This window comes from Anopheles maculipalpis, chromosome X (assembly GCF_943734695.1).
Source record: "Anopheles maculipalpis chromosome X, idAnoMacuDA_375_x, whole genome shotgun sequence".
NCBI lineage: Eukaryota > Metazoa > Arthropoda > Insecta > Diptera > Culicidae > Anopheles > Anopheles maculipalpis.
This window is the reverse complement of record NC_064870.1, coordinates 19,758,715-19,780,265: the sequence shown is the minus strand read 5'-3', so window position 1 is coordinate 19,780,265 and position 21,551 is coordinate 19,758,715. Positions and strand designations below refer to the sequence as shown.

The 21,551-nt window shown below is 42.5% G+C and overlaps 1 protein-coding gene across 1 annotated transcript; it reads right to left on the bottom strand.

Moving 5' to 3' along the window:
* Window positions 1-5,083: 5,083 nt before the first annotated feature.
* On the bottom strand, window positions 5,084-17,156 carry LOC126564516 (trypsin eta-like). The gene is made up of 4 exons (XM_050221586.1): window positions 17,019-17,156; window positions 5,861-6,136; window positions 5,669-5,782; window positions 5,084-5,446 (listed from the first exon to the last, which is right to left on the bottom strand). Exons 1-4 carry the CDS (start codon window positions 17,154-17,156, stop codon window positions 5,084-5,086), a joined length of 891 nt encoding a protein of 296 aa, XP_050077543.1.
* Window positions 17,157-21,551: the final 4,395 nt, after the last annotated feature.

Here is a 21,551-nt window from a genome sequence, read left to right as displayed (position 1 = left end):
ACGGTGGGTGGGGAAGCAATTCGAAGTCCAATTCATGAATTTTCGCCATCGTTCTCAATGACTTGTGGCACGGTGCGTTGTCTTGGTGGAACAACACTTTTTTCTTCTTCATATGGGGCCGTTTTGCCGCGATTTCGACCTTCAAACGCTCCAATAACGCCATATAATAGTCACTGTTGATGGTTTTTCCCTTCTCAAGATAATCGATAAAAATTATTCTATGCGCATCCCCAAAAACAGAGGCCATTACTTTGCTAGCGGACTTTTGAGTCTTTCCACGCTTCAGAGCCGGTTCACCGGTCGCTGTCTACTGAGCCGACTGTCGATTGGACTCAGGAGTGTAGTGATGGAGCCATGTTTCATCCATTGTCACATATCGACGCAAAAACTCGGGTGTATTACGAGTTAACAGCTGCAAACACCGCTCAGAATCATCAACACGTTGGTGTTTTTGGTCAAATGTGAGCTCGCGCGGCACCCATTTTGCACAGAGCTTCCGCATATCCAAATATTGATGAATGATATGACCAACACATTCCTTTAATATCTTTAAGGCCTCTGCTATCTCGATCAACTTCATTTTACGGTCATTCAAAATCATTTTGTGGATTTTTTTATGCTTTCGTCGGTAACCACCTCTTTCGGGCGTCCACTGCGTTCACCGTCCTCCGTGCTCATTTCACCACGCTTGAATTTTGCATACCAATCAATTATTGTTGATTTCCCTGGGGCAGAGTCCGGAAACTCATTATCAAGCCAAGTTTTTGCTTCCACTGTATTTTTTCCCTTCAGAAAACAGTATTTTATCAAAACACGAAATTCCTTTTTTTCCATTTTTTTCACAATAACAAAAGTTGCTTGACAAAAGACGCTCTGTCTCACAAACTAATTGACATACAGAGGTCAAATTTTGACACGAATCATTTGAAGGTTGGTGCTATATAGAAATAATATGCATTTAATACTAGCGGGGCCATCTATGTGTCAGACCGGGGACTTATCAGCCAACCTGTTAACAATTGAGAAATAGAACTTTAATGTTTGATTGAGAATCTCACTGTACGCAAAGTGTAACCTCTTTCGACCGTGTTCTAAACGCTCAAGTTTACACTTCTTCTATCTGGAGATTATGAAAAAAATTGAACCACAGTATTGCACACAAGTATTCTATTACTTGCTTATCTTACGCTACAACTTATCAGGCGTTTATTTACTTACTTATCAGGCGCTACAAACGCTTTGCGGTCTTGGCCTTCCGCAGCAGAATCCGGAACCGCTCACGGTCCCGAGCCGTCGTCCGCAAATCCGTTAACCCGGCTTTGATAGCGGATCATTCCACGACATCCTCCCACCTCAATCTAGGCCTACCATGCCTCCTCTGTCCGTGTGGACGATCTAAAAGGACGTTCTGAGCTGGGTAGTCCAGTGGCATGCATATAACATGGCCAGCCCATCGGAGCCTGGCGTGCCTAATTCGCTGCACGACGGTTAAGTCGTCATACAGTTCGAACAGCTCGTCGTTGTAGCGGTTCCTCCATTGTCCTTCCACGCATACGGGGCCAACGATCCTTCTAAGCATCTTCCTCTCCGACGCGGCTAAGAGGGCTTTGTCTGTTTTGGACAGGGTCCATGTCTCAGAGGCGTATGTGAGTACTGGCACTATAAAGGTATGATACAGTCCCAGCTTCGACCGTCGCGACAGGTTTTTTGAGGTGAGATGTTTCCTCAGGCTGTAGAATGACTGCAGGCCGCTAACATCCTAGCGCGCAACTCCGTCTCAATGCTGTTTTCGGTGCTGACTTTTGACCCGAGATAGGCGAAGTTTTGGACGGCTTCAAATTTGCGGTCACCTATCCGTACATCACCCCCACGTAGTTTTGGATTTCTTAGTAGGGCCGCTGATGATGCCACCATCAATTTGGTCTTTGCTTCGTGAATCTGCAACTCGAAGTTTTCCGCCGTTGCCGCCAACCCGAGGAGGCCGCCTGCTCGATTCTTTGGTAGGCCTCTGCTACCTGAGAGAGCCGCAGACCAATAATGTCTATATCATCAACCTGTGCCAGGATCTGGGTTGACTTATGGAAGATGGTCCCCGAAGTCTCCACCTCCGAGTCATGGATGGCCCTCTCTAGCGCCAAGGCGAATAGGAGACAGGCGAGCCCATCTCCCTGACGCAGGCCTTTGGTGGTAGCAAAGGACACTGAGAGTTTTCCATCCGCCTTCACCTGGCATGTGACGTTGGCACATGCCAGGTGATTTGACATTCTAACAAGCCTAATCAGTTTGGCCGGGATTCCAAAAGAGCTCATGGCGTCGTAGATTTTTACCCTGGCTATGCTATATGCCAGCCATATACATATATTTATTTGCGGTTTTGAAATCTATGAAGAGATGGTACTACTGTTCAGCCATGCTCTCCAAGATTTGTCACATAGTGAAGGTCTGGTCAGTGGCAGATTTTCCGTTTCGGAATCCTCTTTGATAGTTTCCAACTATCTGTTCAACGAATGGGACAAGCTTATCCTGTAGGATTATGGAGAATATTTTGTAGACGGTATTCAACACCGTAGTTGTTGCAGTCCAACATATCTCCCTTCTTGTATATGGGATAGATGATGCCGAGATTCCAATCACAAGGCACCGATTCGCTATTCCTTGCCTCAGTAACAAGTTGATGAACCTCATTTTCTAGTAGGGCACCCCGGTTTTTACCAGTTCGGCTACAATTCCATCGGTTCCAGGTGCCTTCTTCTTCTTCTTCGCTTAACGATCTCTAAGGTCATGCCGGCCATCGAAATGGCTTACTAGACTGCCGATACCACGTAGTTGGATAGTCAGTCCTCACTACGGGGAGACGGGCCGGATGGGATTCCGGGTGTCTTGTTGTTCTTTAACCGACGGATAGCTTTTCGTGTGTCCTCGATGTCAGGGTGTCGACGGTACATAGGGACCGTCTGCTAGTGGAGCCTCTAGCTGTTCCTTAAACTGGTCGTTAAGTAGTTCATCAAAGTACTGAGCCCATCGCGAGAGGACCTCTGGCTGGTTACCATTTTTCACCATCTTTGTGGCAGATCACCATCTTTGTTGCGACAGCCACAAAGATGGCCATCATGGTCGCCTCAGGTAATTAGTTGTTGCTGAGGTATTGAGTTGAGTGTATTAAGTTGTTTCGGCGGCCTACTATCGCTTGGTAACACTTTCGAGTGGGACCGTATGCCTCTCTGATTTGTTCGAGTTCCCGCATTCCCTGCTCTTCCCAGGCGTGTCTTTTGGTGCGGTGAACTCGTTTTTCTACACGTCTGAGCCGTTTGTATTCCTCTGCGCATGCCCGCGTTCTGTGTCGTTGCTGCATCATGACTCGGTATGCAGAATTTTTACGTTCCGTCACTGGTCTACATTCTTCGCCGAACCAGCCAGATCTGGTGTTGCCACGTGGGAATGTGGTACTTGCACAGTTTCTTCTTCTTGGCGTAACGACCTCTAAGGTCATGCCGGCCATCGAAATCGGCTTTCTAGACTGCCGATACCACGTAGTTGGTTAGTCAGACCTCACTACGGGGGGACGGTCCGGATGGGATTTGAACCCCGGTCTTGCCGTTTAAAGACCGGCGCCGCTGTCGCCTACACCGGCCCGGTGGTGTAGGCGACAGCGGCCCATTGCACAGTTTAGTATTTTCGTTTTTAGAGCGTTCAACCTTTTGCTCGTAGTTTCGTACATCGTTTGTGGTAGTAGAGACTCGTCTAAAGTGGTTTTGAATGCCTGTTGGACATTGTTGTCCTTTAGAGAGTCCGTGTTGAGTCGAGGCTGCGTATTTTCGACACCCCCATTGGCGCGAGGGCGGGATATTCTACACCGGATCACCAGGCCAACCAAGCGGTGATCGGAGTCGATGTTGGCACCTCGATATGTTCTGACGTTTAAAAGGTTCGACTGTCTTCGGCGGCTTATCAACCGTGGTAGATCTGGTTGGAAGTGGCTCCATCCGGGGACACACACGTCAGCTTGTGGCTGTCCTTGTGCGCAAGCTCGGTACTTCCTATAACCAGATTGTTCGCAACCGCGAACTGGACCAATCTACTACCATTGTCGTTACTGTGCTCATTAGACTGTGGCAACCAATGTATCGGCGGTACATAGGCTCCCTACCGACTTTTGCATTGAAGTCACCTAGAATGATTTTGAGGTCATGCCTGGGGCAACTATCCATGATTTTGGTGAGGCGACCGTAGAAAAGGTCCTTTTCCTCTTCATTTTTGACTTCGGTAGGGGCGTGAACGTTTATGAACGTTGCCTCGCATGCGCAGGGTGCATAGCCTTTCATCTATAGCCCTAGAGCCGATGATAACAGATTTCAGCCCTACGGACCTACGGCAATACCCGTTCCTAGCTCGTGTTTGCGGTCGTGGCAGCTATAATAGATGTCGTAGCGTTGACTGCCACGTCCTCTTTGCAAACCGCTCCCTAGCCACCGCATTTTCTGCAGTGCTACAAGGTCCATGTCTAGTGTGGCTAGGGCATCCCCATTTTAAACGTAGTCCAGGGGCATAGCGATTTGTCGTTTTCATAAAGTCCGTTTCGAATAATTCGGTTATGGCTTTCCATAGTCATTGGGTTACGATGGGACGGGATGACTGGTCCCACGCCCTCGTGGCAGTTTTGTTTACTGTCGAGCTACCCCCCCGACTTTCAGACACCCCAGTTATTCGTGATGCCTATACCATTCTCAATTTAGCCTTGCTTCCCATCTTCCCCCGGGGTTGATGAGCCGCCCCTTGGACAATGAGCAATAAATATCGTTAATCAATGACCGGCATGACCTAGTAGGTCGTTAAGCCAAGAAAGAAAAGAAGAAGTTTCAGTGCTAGAAAGCGTAGGGTTATAATGTTCATGAATGTAAGAAGTCCTTCAATCATTTATCATGGTAATAAATATGGATGTAATTCCAATCGCCTTCTTGGATTTGTGAAGCTGTTCTAGATTACCTTTCACAACCTAGATAAATTTTATTTTATTAGTCATACTTCATGATTTGGTGCTAACTTTCTAATCATTTATTAAATAACAGTTTAATATGTACAGCTTTCAAATCGCTAAATTAAACACTGCAATACAGAATACGGATAATAATGTTGCGAATGCCGATAGTTGATTCAAAGAAGAATCATTTTTTTTAATCCAATCACGAAAATACGCAACATCGCTATATACACCAGGAAAACCAGGACGTGCACAATCCACACCATGTGATACGACACCAGCTAGCAATCCGTTGCAAACCAGCGGTCCACCAGAGTCACCTTGACATGCATCTTCTCCTCCAGACATATTTCCCGCACAAAGCATACCTTGAACTATAGAACCCGCGTAACTTGAAGCTTTGTTACATTGCTCTTTGGATATAATAGATATATTAACTGCTTTCAATGTATTAGTTGATGGACCATCCTGCAAAGAAATGAATTACTGTCAAGTGAAAACAGAATACTACTAAAAAAAATATAGGGTTCCAGAGATAAACTATCCATTTTAGATTTTGTTAAACACTTTTTGCGAACAAAACCGAGATTGAAAACCAGTTTGAATATACTTAACTTAATTTAAAACCAAATTTACAAATGCTTCGAAAATCGCTAGTCCATCTCGAAAACCATGATATATGTTACTCACAAAATAAATACTTCCCCAACCGCTGGCTATGCAGCGAGTACCATTCAAAGGAACATTTACGCTGGTTGGAACAGGCTGCAATGTTGGATGATTATTGGCAACAGCAGTAAACAACTATTTGAAAATATTGAAAAACATACAAACATTTTAGAAGTCATACATACGGCGTACAAAAAATCTCAAATAACATACAATCATCACTCCCACGTCGTTTAGAAATCCTTTTGAATTGTACTTGTTGTGAACTTGAATCTTTTTAACATCAGAAACAAAAGTATTTTCTGTTTGGATATTCCGATAAATGCTGCCTCCTACCACTCTAAAATAGCTTGCTGGTCGTGGAGAGTCTCTTGAATCCACTAAACAATGTGCAGCTGTCAAAATAGTACTAGCAGTTATCAAGCTTCCACCGCAAATATGACCCCTGCCAAAGGCGCTCTGATCGGATGATTTTGATCGTACAGAAACCTAGAAATAAATTTTAAAGAGAATAAAAGAAGTTTCTTGAACCATTTAAACAAAGGAGGGAAATGTTTTGTGAAACAGTTTTTTTCAGTTGAAGGAACAAAAGGAGTTTCAATGGTTCGATATGGGACATTTCATTTCATTTCATAATGAATTTCTGCCTAGTGACTCGACATACAATCTTAATTCCAACTTCGATTCCAACTCGAATTAATCTCATATTAGGGTTAATATTATATTCTATGCATTGTATATATCTATATTATATTAAGTATATTAACCATGTTGAATAATATTAATTATTTTATTTATTTATTTACATTTGATTATTACGGTCCAGTGCCGTATTGTCAACACCGTAGTGTTGAGTAGATTTTCACATATTGATAAGGCATTTCCTCCTTATTCTTTGCCTTATCCCGGGCATACTCGGTTGTGGATGGTTGTGGTGATGGTGATGATGGTGATGATGATGATGATGTAGTGGTGGATGTTGTGAGTTTTGATGGTCCAGGACTATTGATGTGACTATTGTGATGATGGTGGTTGGTTGCATCCGAATTCCGGCTATAGTGGTGATGTGGCTGTTCTATTGTTGACATTTGATGTTTGGTCTCGACTGTAACAAACAAATAAACATTGTTAAGACAGCACGAACATTTATTTGTCTGCGTACAGTGTTCTCCAGTCCAGTCCAGCCATGACATTCCAAGCTCACTCTAGTCAACGTCCAATCAAAGGATGATCGACAAGCTCTATCCCGCAGCAGCGAAAGCGACTTCACTACTCACGAGACTGAACCCGCCAACACTGTCAAACTCAATGTGTCAAAGCTGGACTGGAGTGGAGAACACTGCCGATCAAATCAATACAATCATCCGAAGACGTGAATAGTGCGTCGAACGAGTCAATAGTATGCTCGAGCGATTCTATAACGCGCTGAATATGTCAATATAACCAGTGAAAACCCTGTATATAGGAGTCCATCGTGCCAAACAGTGTTCAAAGCCTTTTCAACATCTAGTAAAGCAATAGCTACCTTACCCAGAGAACTTTCAGGGAGTCTTTGCTCTCTGCTCTCTCCAGCTCAACCTGTGCCCCAGCGGGCGTCCCCCAGGGAAGTCTACTGGCTCCTCTGTTGTACAATATGTACACGACGTATGTCCCGCCTCTACCCTGCGATGGCCAGCTGTTCCTGTTCGCAGACGACACTGCCCTTACGGTTAAGGTAGGAGTCTAATGGAGCTGAGAAGCAGATTGCAGCGGTGTCTTGATGTTCTTCTAAGGTATGCCGCTGACTGGAAAATTGGGATAAATTCTTCAAAAACACAAACTATGATTTTTCCCCATCGTTTAAAAAGAAGCCTTACTCCACCTTTGAATTTGGGAGTACAAATACTTGGTACAATTGTGCCGTGGGCAATGTTAATTAGATACCTGGGACTTACGATAGACTACAAAATGCTGTTCAGAGGGCATATTGAAACCATCCTTGAAAAAGGGCATTTCCTTTTGAAATGTCTGCCCATTGATCTGCTGTAGGTCAAAGCTATCATTGCCAAATAAAATATCAATCTTCAAGGTAATTATCTTGCCGGCAGTAACGTATGCGGCACCAGTTTGGGACTCATGTGCGAGGACTCACCTCTGCAGAGTCCAGGTCATGCTGAACAAAATGTTGCGCATGATTACTGACACAAACCGCTTCACTCGTAACACGGAAATATACGCGACAGCCGACGTGAAACCTCTAGAAGAGATATTGGAAACTCTATCAGCAAAATTTCGGGATCGTTGTAGGATTTCTCCTTTCGCGCTTATCCATAGCCTCCACTCATAGCCTTATCCATAGGCACAATAGCGTTAGTTTAGATAGTATAAAATAAGGGTAGTTTAATGGACTAGGATAAGTAATTAGTAAGTAGCAATAGTAGTAGTGTAAAATAAGAAAAAAATCTGCTGGTAACGCATCATCAAAGCCCATGCTCAACATGAGACCTCAGATTAACGTCAATAAGGCAAAAATTTGCCCATACTGTTAAACGAAATCGTTGGTCCTTATGAAACCTTTATAATGTATGGATTATGTTCCGAATTCTAAATTTAATAAACTTTATATATGCGAGACGTGAAGGATAGAGACCTGCAACGCATCTTTTGGCGATCTAACGAAGCAGAAACTGTGAGCATATATCGACTCAACACTGTTACGTATGGTACAGCATGTGTCCCGTATTTGGCCATACGAACTCTTCGAGTCTTTTAAGATGGAGAAAAGGAATTCCAAGCATCAATGAATTGGTACAATGATTTTTATGTTGATGATTTGATTTCTGGAGCAGAAACAGTAGAGAAGGCGAAAAAAATTCGTGAAGAGGTGGTTGAACTGTTAGCGGGCGATTTGAATTGAATTGAAAAGAGCGATTGAAAAGAGCGGGATTTAAGCTTCGGAAATGGACATCAAATAGTCGTGCTGCATTCGAAGGAATTCCGGAAGAAAATCGTGTCAAGATTGAAAAGTTAGAATTTTACGTGGAAGGAAATGTGGTGAGCACACTGGGAGTAATATGGGAGCCAAGGTCAGATGTTTTAAGCGTGCGAGCTCCTAAGATCGTGACTTCATCTCCAATTACAAAAAGGAATGTAATGGGCGCCATTGCAAGGATTTACGACCCTTTGGGATTTGTGGATCCCGTTTAAATGATGGCAAAAATCTTCATGCAACAACTATGGAGATTGAAAGATGTTAATGGAAATGTTTCGCCTTGGGACAAAGATTTGCCAGAGTATGTGTCGTGATTGGAAAAATCTGGTGACTCAACTTTATGTGCTGCAAGATGTTAAACTTCCACGGCTGGTGTGTGCGAGCGAGGCTATACAGTATCACATGTTCTGTGACGCTTCTGAAAAGGGATACGGAGCCTGTATGTACGTAAGGAGTGAATTAAAACCGGGAAAGGCGGTAGTACAGCTGTTGATTTCGCGATCCAAGGTAGCATCATTAGCAAAGCGGTTGACAATTGCCAGATTGGAATTATGTGCTGCGTTGTTAGGAAGTCGATTATGGGATTTCGCGAGAAAGGGACGATTGCGTGAAGGCCCTTTTTTCCTCTGGACTGATTCTATGACAACGTGTTATTGGATTCAGTCTCCCCATCATCTTTGGAAAACGTTTATCGGCAACCGCACGGCAAAGATCCACGCATTGTCCACTGGCTGTACTTGGCGTCATGTTCCGGGGGTGGAACCCAGCCGATTTAATATCGAGAGGTTGCGAACCGAACCGATTAGTCGCTCCTGTGCTATGGTGGTTGGGGCTCACGTGGCTATCGGAATCTGAAGAGAAATGGCCAGATTTGCCTGAAGAAAGAGCAATAACAGGCGAAGAACGTAAGGTGGAGTTAATTATCTCTTCATGCAGTGAAGAGAATTTAATTGACTGGCTGTTCGATCGCTATTCATCTTTCACCAAGCTTCGAATCATTGTGGGCTATTGTCTGAGATTCCTACAACGCATGCGAATGCGTTTAAAGAAAGGTACAGAACAACATGAATCTTCAGCTATTCAATACGATACACAAACTCTCACTACGGAAGAACGGCTGCGATCAGAACGAGTATTGTGTCGATTAGCTCAACAACAACATTTTGAAAAGGAGATCAAATGTTTGGACCAGGGAAAAGAATTGCCGCGGTCATCGCCACTGAGGGGACATAATCCCGTAATTGATGCTGAGGAGATAATAAGACTGAAGGGAAGGCTTCAAAACTCGCTATTAGGTATGGATGCAAAAAATACTTTAACAGTCCCTAAAGATCATGTGCTTGGAAAACTGCTAGCGGAACACTATCATCTTAAGCTTCTACATTCTGGAACACAAGCAAGCTTAACAGCAATAAGAAAACGGTATTGGCTGTTTGGTGCAAAATCGTTGTTGAAGCACAATTGTCACAAATGTGTGAAATGCTTCAAATGAAATCCGAGACAAGTAAATCAACCAATGGCGGACCTTCCGGGGAATCGAGTAACTGAAGCGAGATCATTCGCTATATCGGGAGTGGACTATTGCGGCCCTGTTTGGATCAAGGCCCAACATCGAAGAGGAACTCCCAATAACGCTTTAGTGGCAGACTTTGTATGCTTTGTAACTCGTACTCGTACTCGACACTAATTCGTTCATCTCGAATTAGTGTCGGATTTAAGAACAGCTGCGTTCTTGGCTGCTCTTCGTAGGTTTGTTGCGCGACGACGATTAGTAACGGAGTTGCAATCAGATAATGGAACCAACTTCAAGGGAGCTGCAAATGAGTTACGTCAACTGTCATGGAGCGCGGAGAACAGGATAACATGGAAATTCATCCCACCACGAGCCCCAAATTTTGGAGGATTATGGGAAGCAGCCGTGAAGTCTATGAAATTTTATTTAGTGAGAGTTCTCTGAAATGTTCGAGCGGCATACGAAGACATGACAACAGTCCTGGCAGAAATCGAAGCATGTTTAAACTCGAGGCCAATTACTCCGTCATCAAATGATCCAACAGCCTGCGAAGCGCTAACTCCAGGACATTTTTTAACTGGTACTCATCTTCTAAATATTGTAGATATCGATTCGAAGAATGTTTCAGACAACAGATTGAATCTTTGGAGGTCGAATTAGATGGAAGACCGAGTACTACAGCTTCACGCGAGAAGAAAATGGAATGGCTCAGCAACAAAAATAGTACCCGGTATGTTGGTTTTGCCGCGTGAGGACAACGTACCGCCAACCAAGTGGCCGCTTGCACGAATTACAGCGGTTCATCCAGGAAGTGACGGAGTAGTGCGTGTGGTAACGTTGAAGACCGCTAATACAAAGGAAATAAGGCGACCAGTAGTAAGAATATGTATTATGCCATTGGAAGATGATAGAATACAATAATGATTGCATAGGCTAGGGAGAGAGAAGAATATTTGAATTTATTTGAAATGGCATAGAAAACTCAGCAGAAGTAAGATAGGGAGCATAATGGACACCGAAATTGTTTGTTTAATTACATGAATAATATTGAACTAATGATTAGGAATTAGGGTTAGCTAGTTCGATAATGAAAGTGAAATGATAAGAAAGTACGAGTAAAATTAAGAATTTTAGGTGGTCGGGAATGTTGCGCCTATGAGTATGCAATTATAATCCCGTAATATCGTGTACATATGTTAGTGTAGTCTAGGTATAGAATAGGTCTTAGTGTAAGTAATATTGTAAATATTGTAGGTGAATGCAAATAATTTAGTCCTAACGTAAACCCCCCACGGAAAGGTCACAAGCAACAATCCGAAAGAAGCAAGCGAGCTATCGAACAAAAATCCTCTATGAATTATATAAATTATAGAAAAAAAATTTCATTGAGCAAAAATATGTCCAGACAACTTGATACACTAAAGCATATCGAACATGTTTCATATCTGCTATGATTGAAATTCCCAAGATTCAATTTCCCTGACATGCCACATTCATTGAAACCTCAAATTGAATTGAGGGCATTGTACACATTGCCAAACCCTCCGTGTGTCTCGAGGCAGTGTATGATTTTGAAGCCTGGAATACTATACTGTTCATTAGCGTCGGATCCAACTACAGCAGCTCCCCGATATACGCTAATGTTTGGGACCGAACACTATAGCGTATCTTGAGTTTTCGCGTATATCGAATTCGCTTGGACACATCGTTTATACTTCATGTTAAAGAGTTGAAAAATAAACATAAACAAAGGTTCACATAAAATGTTGCGGCAAAACATTTAGGTGTTTTTTGCGGTCAGTTTGAATATAAATGAAATCAAACGGACTAATAATACTCTCAAATAAAAATTTACACTGAAATTACACTCATAATACGGTAAATTTATTTCAAAAATGTTCACTGATGCATAATTTGCATCGCTTACAGTATTTGGACAAAACTATCCATTAATAGTTGTTTTTTAACGGTTTTCTTCTCATTATATATATTTTTGTATACCTCTATCTCCTTCCTAACTCGAGAGCTTACATTTTTAGACCGTTCCTCGTCGTTATCCATCGCTTCAAATTCTGATAAGGCCTTTTCAATGTTTTCAAAAGCTACCTCCAATCTTTGAGCTGAATGTGTTGTCAACTAACTCTTGATTTTCATCATCGCTCTCCTCGTTATATTCGTCTAGCACTTCTAAAGTTTCCATTTGAATGAGCTCATTATTCGTCAAAGGTTCAATTTGAACCAAAATAAATTTCCTTATCTCTTCCGCATCTATTTTCATCGGTAATACATCAGCCGCAGATATACATTCTTCTACCAAAAGTTGCATTTGATCAGGAGTGCCGTTTGGTTCCTCATTATGCGTAAAATATGTTGGGCATACTTTTTTCCAACACGCATTGATAGTGCTCGATTTCACTTCAGTGTTCGCGTTGCCATTGTAGCTCCATTCCCGGAATTCCGCAGATTCTCTTTTTGTTTGACGATAGTCCGGACTGTTGATTGTGGTATTTTTATTTGCCGTGCTATCGCTGCAAAACTTTTACCGCTTTCAAACATCCTTATTATGTCCAGCTTTTTTGCAATTGTTATAGCACACTTCTTCCGAACATTTTTATCATTTGATGCCATTTTTGTACAACCAAACTGTGCTGCAATTTAAAGTAACGAACAGGATCTAATCATCCAATACCAAGTGAAAATTATTTTTCGTCCCACTCTTTTCGTGCTTATCGGTTTAATAACCCATATTGAAAACTTCAATAAGCCAAAACAAAGGAAAATTGTCAACGTAGAATTCAAACGACTACGGTAAATGTATTGAAATGTCAATTTCTTAAAACATAGCGTATAGCGAAATCGCGTATATCGAGTATGGCGTACTGCGGGGATTTGCTGTACATATTGATTGGAACAGCATGAAATGTTTCAAAATCTTTCAAACGCTTCATCGTTGAAATTGCAAAGGGCAGTTGCATCGTTGAAGATGTAGCCGTGAGTTATGATGCTGTATTATGAAGATTTTTTTAATGAATGTAATTATCATTGAAGTTTTACCTTCGAAGCAAATCCAAATCCCTCCCCAACCCCCAATAAAGAAAAAATACGAAAAATAAAATAGGAGCGAGGAATCATGATCCGGACTCGACTCCGGTCACGGAGCGCTCTGGCATGATCCGATCCGGCATATGGTCGGAACTTCCCCTCTCTACTGTAAACATTGAAGAAGCATATAAGTTTGTTGGTTCCTGTAATACGTCATGTCATCTTGATTGTATTGGTGTTTCCGATGCTATTTGGTCGCAATTTACACGGCCAGATGCCTAAACGCTTTGGATTTGTGCACCTTGCAACGCATCCCGACTCCATGGTAGCGTTATATTCAGCGATCTCACTTTCGCTCTTGACGATTTGATGGAAGAGATGCTACGAGAGCTTGATGGACGTCTGTCTGCAGTCCTGGATACTGTACACATAGATGTATTATCAGCTGTTGATAGAAGCAGCTCCAACACTCACACCCTGATGACTACACTCCGTACGACTATTGCAGCTGCAACACCTTTGACACCACCTCAGTTTTGGTGAATTGAATCGAGCGTTCCATAACGCTCCTATTCGCAATTCGCCTAAACGTAGAATAGTCGATTTCGATTCGAATGCCGATTCCGCACCTCATGTTGGAACGTTGGCACTGAACCAATTTCATCATCGTCTCGTAACGTACTGACCGTCCCGTTGAACGTTTCCAACGAGTCAAAATTCCGGCTATTTACCTTTGATTTTTTCAAAGTTTGCCACAGAAAATGCACTTTCACCATCCTCTTAGCACAACGGTATTGTTTTCCGTGAATTCACCGATCACCGAACCGCAAACGCAGCACAGAATTTTTAGCAGCCAAGGCCTCGGGAGCCACCAGGAGCACACAACAAGTTACGGTCCTAACCACATATGTTTCCCGGAATGCCTCATCGACGCACGCACTAGCCACACACTCTGTATTTTATGTATACTATCCAAACGTAAGAGGACTAAGCACGAACGTTACAAATACTAGACTCGTATTACCGATTATTATGCTGGTGGCGGACAATTTAAAATGAATAAATAAATAAATCGATAAATAAATAAAACAAACCGCGATTTAAAGAAGAATGTAGTATTTGGATTATGAAAGAATAATAAACTTTCAGGAAAATCTGATAGACTTGTTAAGGTGCTTGTTGGAATTAATTGGAATTAAATCTTGCATGAAATATTTCACGAAATAGACGATCGTGCGAATTGCACTAGATCAGTTAGTGTTAAGATTGAGCGAGATCAATACAATTGAACTAGTAACAGGAACTGCCTAGAAAATAGAATTTACAGTCACATACAGAACATCGAACGGGTTACACGCAAAACATTATAAACCAACGTTTGAGAACGATTTGGTGAAAGAACACGCGGACAAATAAGACGAACTATCGTGAGATTTCTATCGTGGGCAGTATGTTTGAACTGGAATATAGTTCGAGTTAGTAATTCAAATAGATGGTGTTAGCCGTTAAATTAGCAAAACTGCAGAAACGAGAAGAATGCTTTGTAATTTTTTTAAATTCAATATGGAAGCAGATTGTAACATTTACAAGCAAAATACAAACAAATATGATAGAGCGGTTAGTTGGGGTGTCCCGGTGGTGCAGGCGACATCGGCGCTGTTCTTCAAACGGCAGGACCGGGGTTCAAATCTTATCCGGACCGTACCTCCGTAGTGAGAAATTATTATTCAACTACGTGCTAGTCTAGTAACCCATTCGATGGCCTTAAGAAGGTCGTTAAGCCAAGCCAAGTAACCTTTAGAAGGTCGTTAAGCCAAGAATAATTAGCAAACAAAAATTTTAATCACTTTACCTGTTGCCAAAAATACAGTTGTCTGTTTCCATAGCTTAATTTTCAAAAACTTTCACATCTGATTTACTGACAGAGCTTAACAGTCAGTTGCAGCAACATTTTACTGATCTAAATTCAAATGTAGCTTTGTTTTTAGCTATCTGAAGATTCAGAGAAGCTATATTTCAATGTTGTGCAAAACTTATAAATTTACTTTATACGTGTTGATAAACACATTTTCTGTGCCAAACTTCAAAATTGCAAAAATAAAGATTACGGTATCCCATTACAGGTCATTATCAAACGTTGACCGTTTGCAATCCATTTTAATAACAGCATGTACAAAAAATGAACCTCGCTTGGAGGATATCATTGCTGAAAAAAAAACTTTTTGATTGATATCATTTACAGACAGGTTCTATGACAAAATTATTTGAGTGAACAAATAAATTAATGAATTCTCCTGGACTGTGTCTCTCGATCATTTATAAAATCTGGCTCTTAACTTCAAAATTTTGCCGGTCCCTGGCCTAGTCCATCGCATTCGCTTGACGTTAATACTTGTTTGACGGTGGGCCACGGGAGATTTCAAAATGAGTATTTCAGAAATTCTTTAAAATCGATTTTTTAGAATCTAGCGCATACATAAGTTACCTACACGGGGCAATGGAGAACAGGATTAAATAGCAAGTTCGAATTTTTTTTTTTACAATTTCGCATCGATTTTTCGAGTTCGAGTTCGAGATCGAGTTTTCAAACTATTTAACAGTTTGAAAACTCCCGCGGCCCTGGGGCTTTGAGTGTTAACACTCGTGAAAGCCTGAAATTTTGATTATGAAATGTCTCGTGGCGAGAGAAAGGCAACTTTACAGTTACTCTTGTCGCGCTGGGAGAGGTTGAGAATAGCGTTTCTTCTTCTTCTTCTTACACGCCACGTTGTTGGTTAGTCAGTCCTCACTACGGGGGGACGGTCCGGAAGGGATTTTTGAATCCCTTCGACAGTGGTGCCGTTTGAAGACCGGCACCACTGTCGCCTACACCACCCTATAGCGCTATAGATTGTCAATTGAATTCGATAGACAAGGTGGTGAAGGTGATAACATCAAATCCATGAAAAATCATGCTGCGAAGTAGTAAGCAAGCAATCACTACGGGGATGTTTTAGCTACTATAGCGTTACGTTTAGTACACCTTGCACAGCACAGGTGTGTTAGCACTGTGCTAAGTGTGCCCCCTTTTGACAAAATAGCCTTATTAACCACTACTAAGGGTTTTTTCAATACAAATTTGCCTTAGTAGTACCGCAGTTGGGGGATTTAAAAAGATTTGGTCAATAGGGTACTGAGAGCACAACACACCTTGGTTTGCCTGAGTGCGATCACAGCACACCGTATTTTGCTCGGAAACGGTACGGAAGAGGTACGAAACCAGCAATCAAACGATATCAGCTACATTTTTTGTAACCACGTAGTGAGGACTGACTATCCCACTACGTGTTATGAATCAGTCGTGTAATCCATTAGATGACCGGCATGACCTAAACGACCAGCTGTTAAGCTATCAAGAAGAAATTGTATTTGTCAATCCCTGTTGGTTTGAGTTTGAGCATTGACGTCATGCTATTGGATTTTGCCAAAAATCAAAATGCGTCAGTAAAATTAGAGTAATTATATTCGTGTGTAACTAAATTTTAGCATCGTTCATCATGTCCAATTCAGGGATGCAGTATTGTAATAAAACAGCATTACAACATTTCTATTTTGTCTACTTGGATCGACAAATGATAGGCTCGGGACACCTCATAAATTCCTCACAGGTTAAGTGCAGTAAGCACTCATGCCAATTGGTATTCTGTATCGTAAATCTGGGTGAATGAATCCATGTCAGTAAAAAAGAACCTTTCGATGATAAAAAAATATCAATAAACACTACTGAATAGGCAAGACATGCAGATTGTAAAGTATATTGCGATTTCAATACTGATTTCATTAAATAATGTGCAGATATACTTTACCTGATACTTAATTTCCATTTCCTTTACTGTATCGCCACCAACAATACGTGACTCATGACCTGAGCAAAGTTTACTGAAGGCACAGTACACAAATAGCACATGCACTACACTCAACTTAATTGACCAAATTTTATACATTTTTTTCAGTTATTCACAATATGTGTTGTTAGGGTGGAACTTAATACGAAAATGATTTTTGTAAGTCTAACCGCAAAGTTGTATATTTCTTGCAATAGACACAAACGTGAGCTATAGAGTTATCTTATCTCGAACTGTCCCTATCTTCCGATAGTATGGTTGGCTTGCATCACCACCTGATTGTCAATTGCCATTATTGAACACTTTGAAACCGTACCTAGTACCTCTAACTCCGTGTCCAATCAAGTGGTGATTAATGCGCCATTATTCTCTACAAATCGTAAATCGTTAAAAGTGGTGCAAAAGTACACAAGTAATAATTTAATGCTAACTTGTAGGGGTGATAAAGAATGATAAACAACAGAGGGAAGTTGGTGTGTTGAACTGCACGGTTGGCATATAGAAGAAAAGAGATAGAATCTGGAAAAAAGGAGAGAGAATGAAAACAGCTGATGTGCTCTCAATCGGCTTTCTTAACAAAACCAAACTGTTTTCTATTTGGTAAAACTATTGTTTTATTGTTTCGTGTAATAAATGCATACAGCATTGAAAGTGCAAAATGAGCGAGGAATGCTGAGCATGCTGGGAAAGCCGATGAAACGTTTTGAAGGATGGGCTTTGTGTACTTCGTTGAAAAATGTATATTGCGCTCCCTCGCACTCACGCGGTAGGTTTCACAGGTATCGATATGTTGGTGCATATGCCGCAATTGACCACTCTTTCCACGCGCTTCTGACTACCGCAATCCAAAACCGCGTCTCGTGTGAACTGCTAAAAGGACCGAAGAACAGACGAAAATTTCACTCAATGCTAACTGTCAAATCGCATTTAACCTGTGTGAAACTGAACTTAACACGTCTAAACGTGTGGTTAACATAACATTTTTCTTAGCGCAACTAAAATTTCACTTAACGAGACTGCCACGTTGATATTTCACAGCAGTGAAACTTTGCTCTAAATTCGGCTGTCAATTGATGGAATGGATGGATGAATTGTTGTCTTTAATGAGAGGGGAGCTTTCGTTTTAACTTCATTTTGGGTGTTATATTTCGATTCTCGAGTTTCAATTAATTATTAAAAATTCTATTTAATTTATAACTGCGTATTTCGCCTAATTCATTACTGTATACCTCGTTTTTGACACGCGTATACAAAGTCACATTTGACTGTTCTTAACTTCTTCTTCTTATTCTTGTTGGCCTGCTCAAGATTGAGCACGTCGTGTCGACATGGCCAGATCTCCATTCAGTTTACAGGAAACTCGGTCTAGAGCTGCAGTCCTCCATCCACGGCTGCATCCGATCTCCGACAGGTTAGACTCCACTTGATTCAGCCAACGAGCTCGCTGTGCTCCCCGACGACTCGTGCCGAACGGGTCGCTGATGAGCACCTTCTTGGTGGGGCATGAGTCCGGCATCCTCATCACGTGCCCCAACCAACGTTTCCTTCCGGCTTTGACTACCGTCAGGAAATCAGCACCGCCAAACAGCTCAGCTAGCTCGTGGTTCATTCTCTGTCGCCACACGCCCTGCTCGCACACACCCCCAAAGATAGTCCTTAATACCCTCCGTTCGAAAATGGCGAGTGCATTGGCGTCCTCCGTCAGCATAGTCCAAGACTCGTACCCGTAGAGGACTACCGGACGTATCAAGGTGCGGTAAATCGTACATTTCGTGTGTTGTTGGAGTCTTCTGGATCGCAGGAGTTCGTGGAGTCCGTAGTAGGCACGATTTCCCTGAACAATGCGCCTTCGGTTTTCGCTGCTTACGTTGTTGTCCGAAGTTACGATCGTACCAAGGTAGCAGAATTCCTCTACCACCTCGAGATCATCGCCGTCAACTGATACTCTACTTCCGAGTAGGGCTCTATCACGGTCAGAGCCTCCGGCAAGCAGGTATTTTGTCTTCATCGCATTGATGCTCAATACAATTCTATTGGCCTCGCGTTTCAGTCGGGTGTACGCCTCGCACACCGCCGCAGTTGTCCGTCAGATGATGTCGATGTCATCCGCGGAGCCAAGGAATTGGAGAGATCGGGTGATAATCGTGCCCAAGTTGTCGAAACCCGCGCTTCGCATGACACCCTCCAGAGCGATGTTGAACAACAAACAGGAGACAGGACCGGGGTGTTAAACTCCGGTGAGATTCGAACGATTCCGACAGCATGCTCGAAACTCCTACCTTGCACTGCACTCCGTCCATAGTGGCCTTTAGCAGCCGTACCAACTTCCCAGGGAATCCGTACTGCTGCATGATGTTCCATAGTTTGGCTCGATCTATGGTCTCGTAGATCGCCTTGAAGTCAATGAACATGAACAGGTGGCGTGATCTGGTGCTCCCGGCATTTTTGGAGGATCTGCCGTAGAGTGAAGATTTGGTCGGTTGTCGATTTGCCTCCAACAAATCCAGCTTGGTAGCTTCCGACGAAATCTGTAGCAAGGGGCTCCAGTCTGCAGAAGAGTATTCAGGACAGGATCTTATAGGCAGCATTCAGGACTGTGATGGCCCGGAAGTTAGCACAGTCCATCCTGTCGCCTTTTTTGTACACCGGGTGTATAACACCCAGTTTCCATTCGTCCGGTAGTTCTTCCTGATCTAAAATTTTAACAATCAGCCGATGCATGATGGCGGAAATCCTCTCCGAACCCATCGCTGCCAGCTGATTTGTTTCATTTCAGCTGTTAACTGTTCTTAACAACCAGTGCAATTTTTGTGTGTCGTGCATGACGAGATCAAAAACATGCAGTCACTTGAAATGGAAATTTCAGATGAATGAAATTTGCCTTCGTTTAATAGCGCTTTTACAATCATCGTGCAGAGTGCTTAAAGCCTGCTGCGCCTGTTAATATATTCAGTTCAATTCATTTCAATTCATACAGTACTGGCCATTTAAAGTTGGACTTCTTAATATGTATTTGAGAAAAGGTTTATTTATATCTAGTTGCATTTCCATGAGCATCTATTATAGCCTGCAATCTTTTTGGCAAGTTTTGGGCCAATTTCAAACAAAAATTTCAATCGATGTTATGCCATTCTTCGTTTACTATTTCCACCAACCTTTTCAAATTGGAACGCCTGCGTTTTGCAACTTTTTTTTAGTTGGTATCAAACATGCTCGAATATATATTTAGGTCTGGCGACTTTGGAGGAGTTGCTAACACTGAATCTGCCAAACACCCCGAACCCAACGCCAACGTTGTCAAACTCGTTTTGTCAAAGCTGGACTGGAGTAGAGAACACTATACTTTGAACAACGCCTGCCTCCCTTTTACGGCAGTGTTGGAATCGCCCTCGAGTTCTGTTGCCCAGTCATCGGTTTACCCGTGGCACCTCAAAAAATACACTTAAGACATAGACAACACAACATTTAACAAAAAAGGAATGGTGGAATACGAATAAGGATTGAAAGGATACTAAGGATGCGGAATCACAGGACAAGACCGTTGTCTCTGGTGAATCGGTAAATGATCCTCATGTAAGGGAGGTCACTGGTAGCCAACACTTCTCTAATTTCTGTATCTGGTCGTCTGCCAATATGCTCGACTGCGCTCAACAAGGAGCGTCTAGTGGTTTCAAATTCCACGCAGGACCACAGAAGGTGATCCACGTCGTGGAATCCGTCACCGCAGTCACACACTTTTGTCTGAGCCAGAGTTATACGCTGTAGATGAGCATTCAACGCAAAATGATTCGACATCAGTCGAGACATCATCCGTATGAATGCCCGGTCTACAGAGAGGCCATCGAACGAACCAAGGCCACAAGGACACTTGTGGAGAGATCGAGAAAAGGAAACGTCCGAGTTCTGCCCCCCACATGATCTGCCAGCGAGAGAGGAAAAGTTGCTGTGGGAAACGTAGGAACTCCTGGGCCGAGATCGGTCGGTCGTAAAAAGCGCCTTCTTGGACGCCTGTTTTGGCCAATGAGGCTACCTTCTCATTGCCGGGAATTCCGCAATGAGAAGGGACCCAAATTAGCGGATTCCTAAATGCCTTATCAAACATTGAGTCAAGCAGTTCAATGATTTTTATGGTGAGGAAATCCTGACTCTTAACAGCCTTCGAAATTATCAGAGCTTCGATAGCACTAAAGGCTATCAGTGAAGATGAAGTACTGGTCCGAAGGTCTCGCTACTATCATCAATAATGCGTAAAATATTGTGGCTAGCTCTGCGGTGTAAACACTACATGGCTGCCTCAATTTGAAAAAAGCTTCGGTGGACTCGCTAAAACACCGAAGCTAGTGCCATCCTCAGAGGGTGATCCATTAGTGTAGTACTGGCTTATTTGGTCTAAATGACCATACTTATTCATCAAAATACCCGGAACTACCCTCGGGCGAAGATCATTAGGTATGGTCTTAATTTCCTCGCGCATCGAGGAATCTGTTTTTAAAA